Source organism: Trichoplusia ni, chromosome 1 (genome assembly GCF_003590095.1).
Source record: "Trichoplusia ni isolate ovarian cell line Hi5 chromosome 1, tn1, whole genome shotgun sequence".
Lineage (NCBI taxonomy): Eukaryota > Metazoa > Arthropoda > Insecta > Lepidoptera > Noctuidae > Trichoplusia > Trichoplusia ni.
In genome coordinates this window covers 11,151,367-11,167,073 of record NC_039478.1, presented here as the reverse complement: position 1 = coordinate 11,167,073, position 15,707 = coordinate 11,151,367, and the positions used below count along the sequence as shown (strand labels likewise).

At 35.9% G+C, this 15,707-nt stretch overlaps 2 protein-coding genes across 3 annotated transcripts in view; both read right to left on the bottom strand.

Moving 5' to 3' along the window:
* Nucleotides 1-6,340: 6,340 nt before the first annotated feature.
* Nucleotides 6,341-12,792, bottom strand: LOC113494455. Its single transcript, XM_026872796.1, has 3 exons — nucleotides 12,575-12,792; nucleotides 11,614-11,739; nucleotides 6,341-8,772 (listed from the first exon to the last, which is right to left on the bottom strand). The coding sequence occupies exons 1-3, from the start codon at nucleotides 12,614-12,616 to the stop codon at nucleotides 8,617-8,619; spliced, it is 324 nt and encodes a 107-aa protein (XP_026728597.1). The 5' UTR covers nucleotides 12,617-12,792; the 3' UTR covers nucleotides 6,341-8,616.
* A 308-nt stretch (nucleotides 12,793-13,100) lies between these two features.
* Nucleotides 13,101-15,707, bottom strand: part of LOC113494396 (protein strawberry notch) — a 30,701-nt gene continuing 28,094 nt past the window's right edge. For both annotated transcript variants that reach the window (XM_026872717.1, XM_026872724.1), the window contains one exon: nucleotides 13,101-15,626. In XM_026872717.1, the coding sequence (XP_026728518.1) occupies nucleotides 15,520-15,626 (107 nt within the window). In that variant the 3' untranslated portion in view covers nucleotides 13,101-15,519. The remainder of the gene's footprint in view (nucleotides 15,627-15,707) is intronic.

The window sequence follows — 15,707 nt, the reverse complement described above, 5'->3', positions numbered from 1 at the left end:
AAACGGAGAAATATTGAATGATAGCTTATTAAAATAAATTGAATCTGGTTAAATATAAATCTCATTGATTTAATTGTAATTTGTTTGGCGTTGCTTTGTCTCGCTCTTACACCTTATCTGTGATACATTATGTTTGTAAAACGCCGCAATAACGAGTATTATAGGTGTCTTTAGTTTTTAAAACTTTTTTATTATTTTAAGTTTATTTTGAACGCCAACGACGTTTACGATGTACGGTTTAAGTTACTTCTAGTACTTTGAATACGTTTTGATCTTTTATCGCAAAGATAAGTGTATCTTTTGTCGTAAGCGCGTGGCGTTCAAAAGATAAAGATATATTTAACATATTAACATCGGTAACATCGAGTATTCCGTCTCCAGCATTCCAAGGTTTTCTATAATTATTTTGTATCTGTTTCTAAGTACAAATGAATAAAGGAATATATTCAGTATTTGTGTATTTTTTATTCCCTTCATACATCTTGAAATTGTGTTTTAACTTATGACATAATCCACTGCCCCTCTAGTAAAATGACATTTCTACAATTCAAGTCAATTGAAAACGCTTGAATGTTTAGAGAAGACAGGTCAACGTCACACGGACAAGTCTCGTAATCATGTTTTTTTTGCCATTCTCCGACCGAATGCGGAAACGTTGCACAGTGGTTCAGGTTTAGACTGACACTACCCGCTTTCTCCCACGAGGAGGCGAGTGTCCATGAGCATTGACCTATCCAAATAAAATGTCATTATCGCAAATTCGAGTGTTTTCTTTCATTAAGGTTAACGATTTCAGAATTGTCACATGCCTAGAGGGCCCGGTGTGTGAGCTAAAATACTGAACTCCAAAAAAAAAGAATTACCATAAATTAGTGTAACAGAGAGTAGGACAGTTATAAATAACACGCAAGATAACCATAAAATATTCTTTATTTGTAAACAAATTCGAAATTGGGTATTTAAATACATTATAACGGTTAGAACGTACTAAGTGAATAGAAAATATATCGAGAAACAAGTCAGTACTAGTGTCCGCGCAGACAACACAAGGTATCGACCAAAATATATCGATCACATTATGTCTATAATAATTCGCTTGCCTTCAGGTCATGGAGACGCGATTGTTTTTTGATCAGGCATAATTTTTTTATATATTTTTTTCATAATAAATAAATCTGAATTTTCCGGTCTAAAAATCAGAGAATCAAGGGATTTTAAGTATATCTAGAATTAACAAAAGTGTAATGAATAAATTAATTATTATCGTAAGATAATTAAAAAAAAATCACATTTAGATAACAAAAAATACATAAAATTATATATGATAAATTAACAAAACAATCTCTTACAAAAACGATCGCATCTCCAAAACCTACAGGTCGTTAGCGAGATATAAAAAGTAACTACATTAGATAGGAATAGTGTGCACATCAATATTGTCATACATTGGACATCAACTTCAGGACCGTGAGGTACAGGTATCGAAGGAGATAGCTTAACGAGCGATAACGGCTAGGCATGCGACGACTTGTTTACCAGCTGTGTCACTAATGATAATTTTCGTAACCACGGCAACAGTGCGTAGGCCTAGACTAGATGGGATTGTACGTACCCGAAGTCAATGAGGTTTGTATTTTGTCTCACCGGATTAAGATGAAGATGGTGCGACTTTGGGTCAGATTCCAATCGAACCGGAAGAACAAGGAGCGACTGTGTATCTGAACTCCTGAACCCAGTTACCTGGGCAACATGATACCCCTTAGTAAGACTGGCTGTCAGATTTTCTAGTTTTAGATGTAACGACTGTCAAAGATGTATAAACAACAGTCGGAACCCACAATTTAACGTGCTTGTTGTTTGTTGATACGCAGCTTTGGACTCATCATATGCCAAAGATCAACGTTGGTCAATTCTTCATCGATTTGAAAACAAGTCGTCACATGCATAGCCATTAATAACAAGAATCTCGAAGATATAAACATGGTTATCCTAAATTTGTTACAAGTAAACTAATCGAGACATTGTGCATTGTTTAGGAATTATACAGAATTACTTACATAACTAAAGATATTGTAATTTATTCGCTATTTTTGTGAGACTAGAGAATTCACTGCCGACTGCCACTCTGAATAAACTCCATCATTTAAAAGCTTTCACGGACAAAAGATTTTCGTTCAGTAATAAATACGCTTATTATATCAATTTGTTATCGGTCGAAAAATAAACGTGATGAACTTCATTCCTTGAAATTGTAGCCGCAGTTCTAAGATGTAAATTCTGACCAATCTCATTGTCGAGACAGTAAAAGTTAAAGTGGCAGACAACAGCGCCCTCTACAGTCCTTTACAATATTACAACCGGAAAATAACTTAGCGCTATAGATAATCACAACGCGATCAGTAGGAATAACATGTTAAGTGCTAATAACGTATGGACGTGCCTAACAGTACGAGTCGAAAATAACTGAGATTCATCATTATTTGTTTAACAATGGTTCACTCACGCGTATTTATCAGGATTGCCAACTAGTTTCAGACCAAACCGGACCAATCATGAGTTGAGCCGGTGGGGTCGTGAGTCAAACTGGAACTAGTCGGGCTATCCAGATAAAACGCGTGAGTAAAACGATATTAAATATATAATTATGAATTAGCCTCACGAAAGTTATAATAACCGAGATTCTGTCCTACACGAGCCGCGCTAGCTATCCTATCTGTGCAGCATCGACTAAACATTAAGTAACTGTATATGTCCTAATAAATAATGACTAAAATAACGAAACATGCAACCTGCGGGGGCTGTTCATTTATTATGTAAAATATCAAGATTTTTAGTAGACCCTCATATTTAAACCGCCTAGCCTTCTGCCAACTATGTTGGGGTCAGCTTACAATATCAACGGATTCACTTTCGTACAGCGCTTTACTGCGAAGCGTCTACCTGCCACTCACCTACCCAGATACCAAGACAACATGATACCCTTTGGTAAAAATAGTGGTCATACTTTCTGAGTTTTACCGGTAATAAATATTAACAGCTAGATTGGCATGATTAAGTCGCCTAGTCGTACAAAATAGAGCCTTTGTACTACAAAACTCCCTATTCAGGACAACAAGCTTCCCAAAACGTATCCCAGCCGAGTTACTTCCGAGCCGAACACTTTACATAATAAATGCGCGTCCCTCCACTAGAAGTCACATTCTAGTTCATAACATCAACGCTAGTTTTACTTTTCTAATCAACAACTAATTACGAACTCACACTAAACTCTCTCATAATTACTTCGTACTGATTTAGCAAACCTTTTCAAGGGTGCGAGGACAGACGGTGGTTAGTTTACGTAACTGCCGACGTCTAACATGATAATTATATTTTTTTTATTTTGTTTTATTTAAAAATTCGTTTCTTTTTTGTGAAGCTAAAGTAGATATATTCAGTTTTATATTATAAATTATGAATCCATTGATAGGTAACTCTTCTTTAACAAATTTGCTGGTTTTACTAGGTAATTCCCCAAACCAAACAATGGACTATCACAGAAATATTTAATTAGTACAGGTGCACATTTTCCACATTTCGTTCTTTATTCTTAAAAAGTAAAAAATAGATAAATAAAACGTGATGATTCTGTCAAAATAGGGGCAACATTGTGCTTACATGTAGAGAGGAATAAGTAAAAATAAATTAGCTAGCAGCAGGAATCTTTTTTAAAAAACAATTACTTTTTTTCTCAAATAAGTCTGTGTACTAGGCAAAGCTGAGGCAGCCAGAACTGTCATTGAAATGTCAGTTCGATCTGTCAACATCGGCAGTTACATCCAACCTGTATCCGTCACCTTGTGTAAAACCATATCAAAACCATATCGATTCTATAGCTAACCTAGTCTACACAAATCAGGTATACACGGTAATTTAGACCTTACTTACATAGTTTCAGACATGTATTTTCCTTACTCTACAACTAGGATTCTGACTAAGTTTTCGTGAGCTGTGTCATAAGATGAGAGCTTTAGATTTATATTAGGTACTAATTTAATATAAACAATCGTGAATTTATGTATCAATAACATATTAGAATTTTAGAGCCATCTAAAAATGATCTGGTATGATTTTATACACGAACTAAAGTACGCAAATCTATTTTCGTTTACTTATCCTTTTTCGAAAAGTATGTAAATAATATATAGCCAGGTCTAAAAAGCTCTCACCTCTTCATCTCCACGCGACACGACTTAACACTTTCAAAGAATTTAATTTCTTAACAAATGAAATTCTTTGAACTATTTGTTCTCACCAGAGGCCGCGGTAAAACTTTCAAAATCAATATCCAACGAATACTGAATCGTAAAACTATATGATTTTTTGTTGCCCTCTTTATTATTTAATAAGCCAACAGCGTGATATTTGCAATAAATATAAATAATGCAATGGAATTTTTTTAACCTCAGATAGAACTCGAACCTGCGAGTCCTGGGTCAATGCGTCAATCGCTTTACCAACTAACGTCCTTAAGACGTGAAACGATACAATGGAGAAACTTGAACTCTTGGTCAATGACCTCGTTAGCTTACTCGGTAAAGTGAGTGATACGTTTAACCAGGAGTCGTAGTTTCTAAGTTAAAATCCATGGATTAAATGTTGCATGGTATTATATGTAGTTTTGTTATTCCTTTCCACCTATAATAACAAAAACAGCAGTCTTAAGGTTGATTCATATCTGATTCGTTTCAGTATTCGATCGATTGACTCCACCACAGCATACTTAAACGACGCTAAGGAAGAGCCAGAGTCCATCTATATATAAATCAAAATTATAAACAACGGACCCAGGATACCACTTAAATGGGTCTCAGTGTCGTTTAAGCATTCGTGTAAGTTTCCCCCAGCCCCTACCTAACTACGAACTATAAACATGTGTTATAATAAAACATGCAAGTGCTTGATATGTGCGACAATATCTAAAATCGTGAATATTGCTGACGTATTAACTACTAAACATTTGAGAATAACGCGCGTTACGTTAACAGTCTTATTTATTTAAAAATGGCGTTCAATGACTGGAACTTCATAAATAAAGATATAAAATAAACAAACGATAACTTTTTAAGGGTTGAAAAAAAACATAATTGAATACTTTAAAATACCATAAAAATATAGCGTCAATCATGCAATATACAAATAAATTTCCAAATCTCCTGCAACCTCATGAAATACATTATACGAAAAGATCTCACGCCAACACACTAGCATGCATAATGCTCAGTCTAACGTATGCATCCATCAACTTGTAATTATGTTAATGTGTTTCACTCCGAACCAGTGCGGACTGCGGAGTTCTAAGGGCTCTTACACACGGGTCACCGGTCACAACCACAAAACGCCGCTACTGGCATATTTCCTGTACCTTGCACGCAGATTATATAGAAAATCGAAGCGAGCATCATCATCGGCCTAGCCTTTTCCCAACTATGTTGGGGTCGGCTGCCAAAAGCGTAGCGAGCAGTGAAATACCATTTAGAAATGTTTTAAGTTTTATATGTATAAGTGTAAGTTAATTATGAGTTCATTTGATTGTATGTTTTAGAGACTCTTTGACCCACAGTCAAACCATTGCAAAGTTTTTGTGGGACTTAAAACATACTTATCTATGTGAAATGAAGATAAATAAATAATAATAATAACTTGCAGCGTGTACGACCACTAGCTTCAACCTTGTGCAGCAAGTCCCTATAAAAAGTATAAAACGACACGAAATATGTCTGTCGCGGCGTTTTGTAGTTGTGGCCGGTGAGTATGCGACGACCCTAACGTACATATGTTCTCTGCATTCATTTTGTGTCAGATGGAGCTTACGTTTGTGAAGCCTTCGTTGGTAGAGCCAGCATAATCTGCTTTGATAAATGCAGATACGAGATCATATCATTACTTTAAATTCTGAGTAGATTCAATAAATTAGTGTTATACTGTCTAGGTAGGTGTATTTTTAGTTATCGATTTTACTGGATATGCTGACTCTACTTTTTTAAAGGGTTTTATAAAAGATTAGTCTGACCCAAACTGAACACATTAGGAATACAAAAAAAACATGCATATGTAAACTAGAAAAAAATACAATTGTATTATTTTTTTCAAAATTTGAAATAGATGAATGATGTTCTAAAAGTATAAGACTTAGGATGGCATTTTAACTGTTATTTAGAAATGCATAACGCATGCGGACTAAATGGGGACTTTGCATACAATTGATTAAGGCTAGCTATAAAACAAACTAAAAATGCCATCTCCAGTCAAAATGAGCTAAAAAAGCATTAAAAGTTAAATAAAAGTACTAAAAACCAAATTCCACTAATATTTGAACTACAATTTATTATCATTATTCGTTTAGCACACGTTTAAATTCGTTCCAGCGGCGCCCTTGGAATCGACCTTTAAATTTAATTCGAAGGTCAAGTGTTGCCATCTAAGACAGTGCTTTGGACCAAAAACTTCATCCCAAACCTTACTTTCAAATCACGCGATTGATATGGTCAAGCCAGTGACAAAAACAACATTTGAAAAATATCAAAACTCAAGATCTGTAACAAATATTATGAAGTTTTAGACTGAAGGCTTGTTTCTGTAAAAGAAAGAGACTATACGAGAAAATACTACCATCTCTTTCATAAAACGAAGTCTAAAGCCACTTCATAAAACAGGATCTAACTAATCTAACATCTTTCCAAAGAATATTCGATAGGTATAAAAGATTCTCAAAAACTTACAAATGACATAATTCTCTATCATAAAGTGGACTACAATAGTCAAAGACTTCCCCTCCCTTTTCCTTTAGTTGTGCCTCCTGTCACCTCCCAGCTGTCTACCGTATCCTTTAGCACCGACTTACTACGTACAAAACATTCACTACGGAGACTACCAGTAGCTATAGTGTATGGACTAGTGTGGTGAGGCGTGACGACCTGACTGACTTTCATACAAAGTTTTACAACTTTAAGCCGTTCGTAGTACTAGATTTATAAAGCACGCGGTGCTTTCTAAATTTAATATTATTATGCTTCCAACAAAAGCTTTAAAGAATCACAGTTAAATATCAAAACTTCGATTTACAAAACGATTTTAAAATCATCACGTGTGATCTAAAACTTTAACATTATGATTTTTGATTGCTTAATAATAGAATACAGACTTTTACGTTTTTAAGACATAAATAAACACAAAATAACCATATAAGTTTACGCATTTAACAGATTAATAATTAATAACCATACAAAAAAAAGTTGAATAATGGCAACACTTTGTATATAAAAGCTACCAAGTCGCCACAACCCCATGTGAGATCAGTATGAATTTAACGTGACAAACGTGTTTACGTACATCTGGAGTATTCTAGAGTAACATTGGCACACAGTTACGATACCTCTATCACCTATAGGGCACTAAAATAGTTATCAACTATAATCGAGACAAACCTCTTCTATTTCATAAAGTTACGAGAATTCTCTGATGATTGGGACATTTGGATTATACATTATACAATTAATTACAATGAGTCTTAATCGAAGAGACATTTTATTATTCAATCGTAGTCCAAAGTATAAATGAATTATTATATTCGCCATTTTCTGGACGTTTCGAGTGTAAACGGGCTGAATGATGATAGTTCCGTGACGCTAAGTCGTGTGCATTTCTGTCACTACCCTCCAATTAAATTTTACTCGAAACTTTCGGAGAAATGATTTAAATCGTTTATTACGTCCGCGGTTAAGACACGTTATTCTAAATTGTATAATGTATACAAACCGCGAAAATCTAGTAACGTACCTTATGTTTTAATATTAAGTTATTTTCTAACTAGTTTGAGTGATAAGCGTTTCGGTTTTAGAATATAATAGAGTTTAAAGTCGACTGATGATTTTGTAAGTTAGGGACAGTCGCTGTAAGAGGACATTTTGAAATTTATAGTAATATCCAATTAGCCAGAGATCACGTTTTTTAAATACGGTTATATCTTATGACCTTTAATCTTGTTATTTCGTACCCTTTAAAACAAAATGTTATCGTAATAGCTGCAACACATTTTGTGGATAAGTAATTTTGAACTCTTCAAATAGGCTTTTTTATGAAGGTTGTCTGAGCCTCATCTGCGACTACTCCTAACAATCAGTCAGTCCACCTCAAAAAGTCATAAGACTGTAACTATAATTATTGCACTCAGATTAATTCAACTTTGTCATTTTTTCCTTAGGCCCGGTTAATTTAACATTAAAAATAGACCACATCAAAACTCAGCTGTCAAGCTGTTTAAAAATACAATATAAAAACACAAATCTCAACATCGAAAACGTAATTACAATTCAATTATAACAATACATCCCACAGTCGGGCATTTCTATAATATTTTTACAATTTAACTAGTTACATAAGATTTGAGGTCTTCCAATTGACTCTAACCTCATGAAATTACGCAACTCAAAGATTGTGAACTCATTTGCAGTCCATGTCATCCTTCAGGGCCTTTCAGCTTCGTTGACAATTGAAATAAGTCTGTTAAATTTGAAGTCCAACCCAAAGTGTTAGGGTGAAGTCACTAAGAATTTGGAGAGTGTTGAGGGGTGTCCCTCAGCGGGGTGGGGAGGCGGCGGCGAGGCGCTGGCGCAGACGCGCGAACTTGCCGTGCACCAGCCGCAGCTGCGAGCGCAGCCGCGAGGACAGCTCGCGCTGCAGGGCCTGCACCTCCACCAGCTCGCGCCGCAGCTGCTGGTAGTCCGAGCGCACCTGCCGGCAGCCGCGGTTACAGGGGAACACGCACGCGTCAGCTCCGGCTAACTGTAGCGGGCGCGCAAGTGCTGGACACCTGCAGAGGTATGTGAGCGGCGAGACGGAGAATGGCAGCACATTCACAAACGTACATGAACGTTGTTGATTGTCTTTGCTGTACTTTCGTTCTGCCGCTCACACACCTCAGGTGACTTGAACTTGCGCACACACTATACACCACTTCATCTCAAACTATATTTGTACAGTTAGCTCCATTTAGGCATCAAAAAGACGCAACTTAAGAAATTCGATGGTAAAATAGAGCAACTTAACATTCGTACCAAGTGCAATATAATTGTTTGCGTTTTACAGTTGGTTAAAAGTTCATTTTTTATTTGTTAGTCGGAGTTGACATACTGGTTCTATTTAATTGACATAGCCAAAAATATCAAAACATTAACTTTCCATGCAGGACTTCAGATGATGAAATCTTTTGAAAATTATGCGTTTTATTAATTGGCTGCGTCAATTACATTCAAGAGGTAAAGGAAACAGCTAATGACATGGATATGGTGGCCCATATGTTGAAGTATCCTGTGGGTTGATGGCGAGAAGTAACGGAGAGAGGAAAGTAACATAATATAGAGAAAGCTGGACAGTCGACAAACATACATGGATACCATCTATTGTTACACTTACGAGCGCATCGTCACTGCATACTACACAAACAGTCGGAGAACTTTAAGAAGCTTTTAGTAAATAGTGCTTTCTTTTAATTAAGTCTAAGGCAAAACTTCGGAAATATCACCCCGCTAGCTTACTGCGGGTTGGCAATTTCAGACTCCAATATTGGGAACTAGATTTCCTCCCGATGTTTTCCTCCACCATTTGTCAGCTGTTTCTTGGAATAATTAAGAGAGTACATATAACTTTGATAGACGCTTTGTTTGCGTTGGTAACGATAATAACTATATACTACAATAATGTCGCTCAAATTATCACATGTTCCTGTGAATGAAATCGTCCGAAGTTCATTTATTTGAGTGTCAGTATGCAATGTCGATGTGCAGCATCTAATCGGACGCGTATCGTATCGCCGAGCGGTGTTGGACGCGTCAAGCCGTAAGCGGCCCCGACCTCTGAGGCTTTGCGCCGGGCTACGACTCGGTACCACTGCGAGCCCGGCCGCCAGCTAGATATCGAGAAGCATGGAGTTCTGACTTGTTGGTTTTCAGAATGTTTGGTTTTTTTTTTTCGATTACATTTGTAGCTTAGATCTTTTGTCAAAAAAACTCATCAAAGCTTTTTGTAAAACAGATAGCGATTTTTTTTCATGCGAAACTGCTTTTCTCTAATAAATACACTCTGTTAGTTACTTATAGTAAATTTTTATGCAGAAACCTCCAGAATAAATATATCGGAGTTTTTTTAGCTAAATTAGTAATTAAAGCAATTGATTGATAAGTATCAGACTTATATAAAATTTTTAGGCAATTGAAAACCAACAGGCCCTAAGCAACATGACGGTATAATCAGTAATCTGACCTGTCCGCGACATTACGCATCGGCTGAAAAACAAATGTTATATTTATACATAGATATCAGTGTACCTGGCTCTTTGTACACGGGAATAGATAACACTCGAAATATTTCAAACAGTACACAAAATACTGGACTTAATATATTAACAAAAGTCGTTCGATATTTTATATAAATGGATATAGTTTTTCCCACCGAAATTAAGTTAATATCTTTGCACTGTTTTAAATGTATCCCCATTAATACGTAGTTAATTCAGCTCTATAAATATTTAAATAATGTGTGACTTTACAGTCAAAGTATCTTGTAATTATTCGAGGTAATATTCCTCCTTTTGCGAAAATAATTATTTAAATGTTTTCTATATTAGTTAATTAAAGCATCCTCAAGAAGAAACATGCGTCACATTTATCAATTAGAATTATGACACAAGTTTTCCACCTCAGCTATGTCTAAAAGTGGCTCTATTTACAATATTATGTTAATTGTAAGCTGAGACGTCGCGCGTCGGGAGTAGAGCATCTTACCGTCCATTAGCAATGAACTTGACATTATGCAAATACTCGTGAGAAGCGGCCATTTTGAATAATACTACTTTTTGTTAAAAGCACTAAGTTACAGTGTCTGCAATAAACATAATTGGATTTTGCATTTGGGGATAATAAAAACTAGTTTTATATTCAGACTATAAAATTAACAGGCGAAGTCCATGTGTCCTGTTTTTTATTGACACTTACATTATACTATTTCAGAGAGGAATTAAAAAGAACTTGAATTGAAGTATTTTTCCCAGCTAAAGTAAGGTCAAGCACAAACAGGGTGTTATCAAAATGAATGAAATTGTGCTATTATAGTTCCCTTTGATGTGCCCATAGCAAGCTTTGCAGCAACAACAGTACCTTCCAGAAAAATTGTCACTAATGTAGTCCAACACTAACCAATGTTGGACTTTTATATTGAGGGACATGGGCACCGGAAAATGGGACATACTTCATATGTCCTTAAGTCGATAATGCCATAAGGTTATACTCAAGAACCACACCTAGCTAAGTGATATGTCTATTTATCATTACATACCACTTGATACTGGCAAAGTCGCACAATTGTTAAGTACGCATCTTTCCACTCAGTGTGTGCAAAAGCACTTAGGAAGCGGTGAAGGGTGGGAAAAACTGGGTGCTGTCCAATGCAATCTGACCCTCAAAAAGTGGTACTTAGTAGCCTAATTTGAATAAATGACTTTTGATTTTGAGTGTAGCTCTAGAGTATTTCTCTCTATTCTACTACACTATATAATTAATATCTGGTCTCCACTCTCACCTCTGACACGGACTTGAGGAGATGCATGATGCACATGTCCTGGGTGTTGATGGGCTGCACCAGCTCCTTCTCCACATGGTCCATCTTCCACTCCATCATGTCTAACTGCTCATCTGTGCGCTTGACCTGGCCAACACCCAGAGTGCAATCAGTACTAATACAAATCATTGCAAATTAATATCTAGATATGAGCTTACAATATTAAGTGTCCAAATAGTTGTATGAATTATAATGCTCACACAAGTAATACTAATAATGTAATAAGTATCAAAAATTTATGTGCATGTATCAATCTTCTAGTCATATAACAGGTAAATAATTGATAAAATTAGTTGTTAAATCAGAAAAATTCTTATTATTTATAAATGTGCCATCAATAGTAAAAACATTTCAAAGAATTTGATGACACATATTTTTGATAATAGCACATGAACTTGTATTCAACAATAAAATACTTGCTAGGATGTGTTATGTCTGTGCTGTACTTTACCTTATCAACAGCATGACTCACTCAGCACCCGAATAATGCAAGGCGTTACTGCTTCATGACTCAAGTATTTATACCCAGCCAATTATCGAATAAAACAATTATAATGTATGAACTGCTCATTGATGGAATAATTATCTTGAATACATGATAATGTACTACAATTAAAGTACTAGAGCTAGCGCTTCTTCATACAAAATTATGTAAATATTTAATTTCATCGAACGAGGACGTGTAAACAAAGTGTTTACGGTAAAAATGTCGGCGGATATAAACGGTGTGTTCGCCGTGAGTTATGAGCGAGATTCCTTGGATTACCATACAAAAGCGGAACGCTGAGCACGACGAAACAGCTGTATAATCCTGCAGTTTATTATTTATAGTGGAGATGCGGCTCTATGACCTATATTCCTATTCCGCCAATAACTGTACCTTCCTACAAAAACTTGATCATTTACAAAACACTTGACTCACCGTCTCCTCGAGCTCTTCAACTGAAATTTCCTTTTCTGTCATCTTCGTAACACACTAATGAATTTTCTAATCAGAATCTAAATGAAAACAATGTTGAGCAAACCGACCATTTTCATTCCTGAAAATGACATAAGAAAATGTCAAACGTCATGTCAAATCAGGTGATGCGACGAAACGCACCAACAAGCTTTGGTTGTGACCAACGGTGCTCAAAGTACAGAGATAAAACTAAACGTCTGTAATATGGCGGCTGGCGGGAATTTTTAAAATATGCCGATGCAAATAAAACGTGATAACGTAATTGACAATCTTTTTGTTAATTGTAAAAATATTTAGATGTGTCTATAGTGTTTTGATGATAGCTTAAATACGATAAACAGGAGATGAAAGAGAAGTTTCCGACAAGAAAGGTGAAGTTCTTTTTATTATTACCGTTTTTCTTGACTAGAAAAAGCTAGTCTTAGTGTAGATTTTAAATTAATTTCGTATCATGCTTAGTGGGACGGGAGGAATAAAAAACAAGTAATTTAAATTATATACACATTTATTTTTTGTCTTTAATTTTTTACACATTAAGAAATGTAGACGAGATTTAGAGACACCATTCAATGTATGTTCAAGTACGAAACAGATCCTTCAACCAACTTCCTCATACAAATTAAATACAACAAAACTAAAGCTACGTCAGACACTATCGAGTCTGTATATCTAGACCCGGACTAAAATGCAAATTAACACTAGAACAATTACTGTAACATTTTCGAGGTTACCTGGCTTTGACAAATCAACTTTGGTTGCCTCATGAAAACCAGAAGATTTTTTCCATGTAAATTAGAAATTATTATTATTAAATTTATTATCCGTCTACAGACAAATTTATTACAAACAATTTAAAATTCTCTTATTGCTAAAATGGAAGCGAAGAGTTACAATAAAATTATAACTGCAGGAACTGGCAAAAGCAGTAGCCATCATGAAACAAGCAGATATTGTATTCACCTTTCGTTAGGCGTAATCAGCAATGATATAGTAAATAAATCATTTAGTTATGTTATCTACTGCTTTAGTTTTTAAATTGATTGTAAAATTACATGTTAAAAATAATAAATAAATATTTAGCTAACTCTGTTAAAGTGACCAAAAGATCGTTGAACTCAAACATATATTGAAGCCAGGTTGTTGTTGACTGTGTCCTTGTTCCCTAGGGCTGCGCCTGGGGACCCTTGCCGGACACAAGTTGTTTGGCCTTGAAACATTCTATATTACCCTTTATACAAACCTAAGGTTGCATGACAGCAACTATTAAATTCACGTGTCCTTTATATTAATATCCGCTTAAATGTAAGTCTGAGAGAATATTAAACTCGGTAGTATCCATTGCCGTTTTTCATCACTGTTCAATGCAGTACACAGTCAATTAGTTAATACAGTGATTGGTGAAACACAATGATGCATGCATTCCGAGTTTATCACTCTCCAAGTAATTCAAGTTTATCTTTACACTTAGAACATTGTTTTGACACCTCTAATCGAAACATTAATAATAAGCCATACAAATAAATTGAGAAAGTAACATCTAGGTACAGAATATCGATGAGTAATTTGATTTAGAGATATTGTAATACTTTTATACAATTCGACAGAGCGCGTCGCGAGCGAGCGTCTAAAGCTTTTTGTCAATCTGCAGAATATGAAAAATTAATGGGGTTGTTATCGTGGGAATGTTACTGTTGCTAGGCAACCGCGCTGTGTCGAATTCTAGACAAGTTACAGACTAGCAAATCGATTACAATCGATGATCACCGTAAGAAACATATCTGCCTACATTCAACTTTTTTTTTCGCGCCTTTCAGCGCTTATTTTGACATTTTGAAAGAATGGTGGGAACATAGTATACAATATTGCACGTGCATTCGATACAATAGTATGCTAACATCCGATAGACATACAAGTATTTATATTAAAAACTATATTACATCTTTAGATTGTCTGCGACAGTCGGTAAGAAACGAAAAGAAACAAGAAAAGACAACTAACATCGAACAATTAAATAAAACACTAGAATATTTGTACAAAAAACTAAAATTCCAGTTAATTCGTATACAAGAATGTACCGTGATATTGACTTGGTCATGTAATGAAAGATAAAAAAAATCATAATAATATGAATCGCCCAGGGCTTGAGGCGATCACGGTCATAATGTATTAATAAGTAAAAATACGTAAAGTACTTAAAGTAAATCTTATGCACGTCTGCATGTAGATCATTCTCACTAAACTTGTGTCGTGACGTCACCGCGTGCGACATGCGTGCGCGCAACTCTCCTCGTGTCATTTTGCTCTTACTATACAAAAGGAATACATTTATGCTAAACCGCTCCAAACTAATTACTGAAAATCTCATTATTAAAGCCGTTGTTACAAGGCAAGAAGGCATAAGTTCCGATTAAATAAAGATATGAACACAAGATATATAGGACATATGTCCGCACGTCTGCCGTAGCCGTGACGTCACGCACGCCATCTTACCGTCGCGCCGGTCACGAAACCCGCGCCCCTTTGAGTGCTCGCTAACTTGCCTAATAATATCATGTTGAACTGTGTCTCAACTGCGAATTGACCTAACGATATGTAATACTTCAACTTAATTATACCGCGGTAATAATAAATCAAGTATTGTCAGACGATGTCCTAACCTAGTAGTGTTTGTGACTCTTGACACGTAGAGAACTGTTAGGCCCGGGGGGGGTGGATAGAGAATTAGGCCTTTACGTATCAGTTAAAGCGAAACAATTGTAGACTCGAACGTTCTGGTACAGTGTAGAAGGTTCTTCAGTTCTATTCGAAGTGCGTTATCAATCACTCAAAGGGTGTTCTAATCAGTCGTCGCCCCCGGCCGCGGGAGCAGTAGGGTGTAGTAACAGAGAGAGGAACTATGTGCGGCTTCACTTGAGCGCGTCCGCCTGCTCGAAGTTCTGCTCGCTGACTGACACCGCGTCGGAGGACAGCGCCTCCTTCAGCGGCTCCACGCAGTTCTTTGGGATCAGGGTACCTGGCGAAAGTAATGATGTTTAATGAAAATGGTTTATTCGAAAATTTTATGAATAGAATTTTAGTTATTATTTAAGTTGGA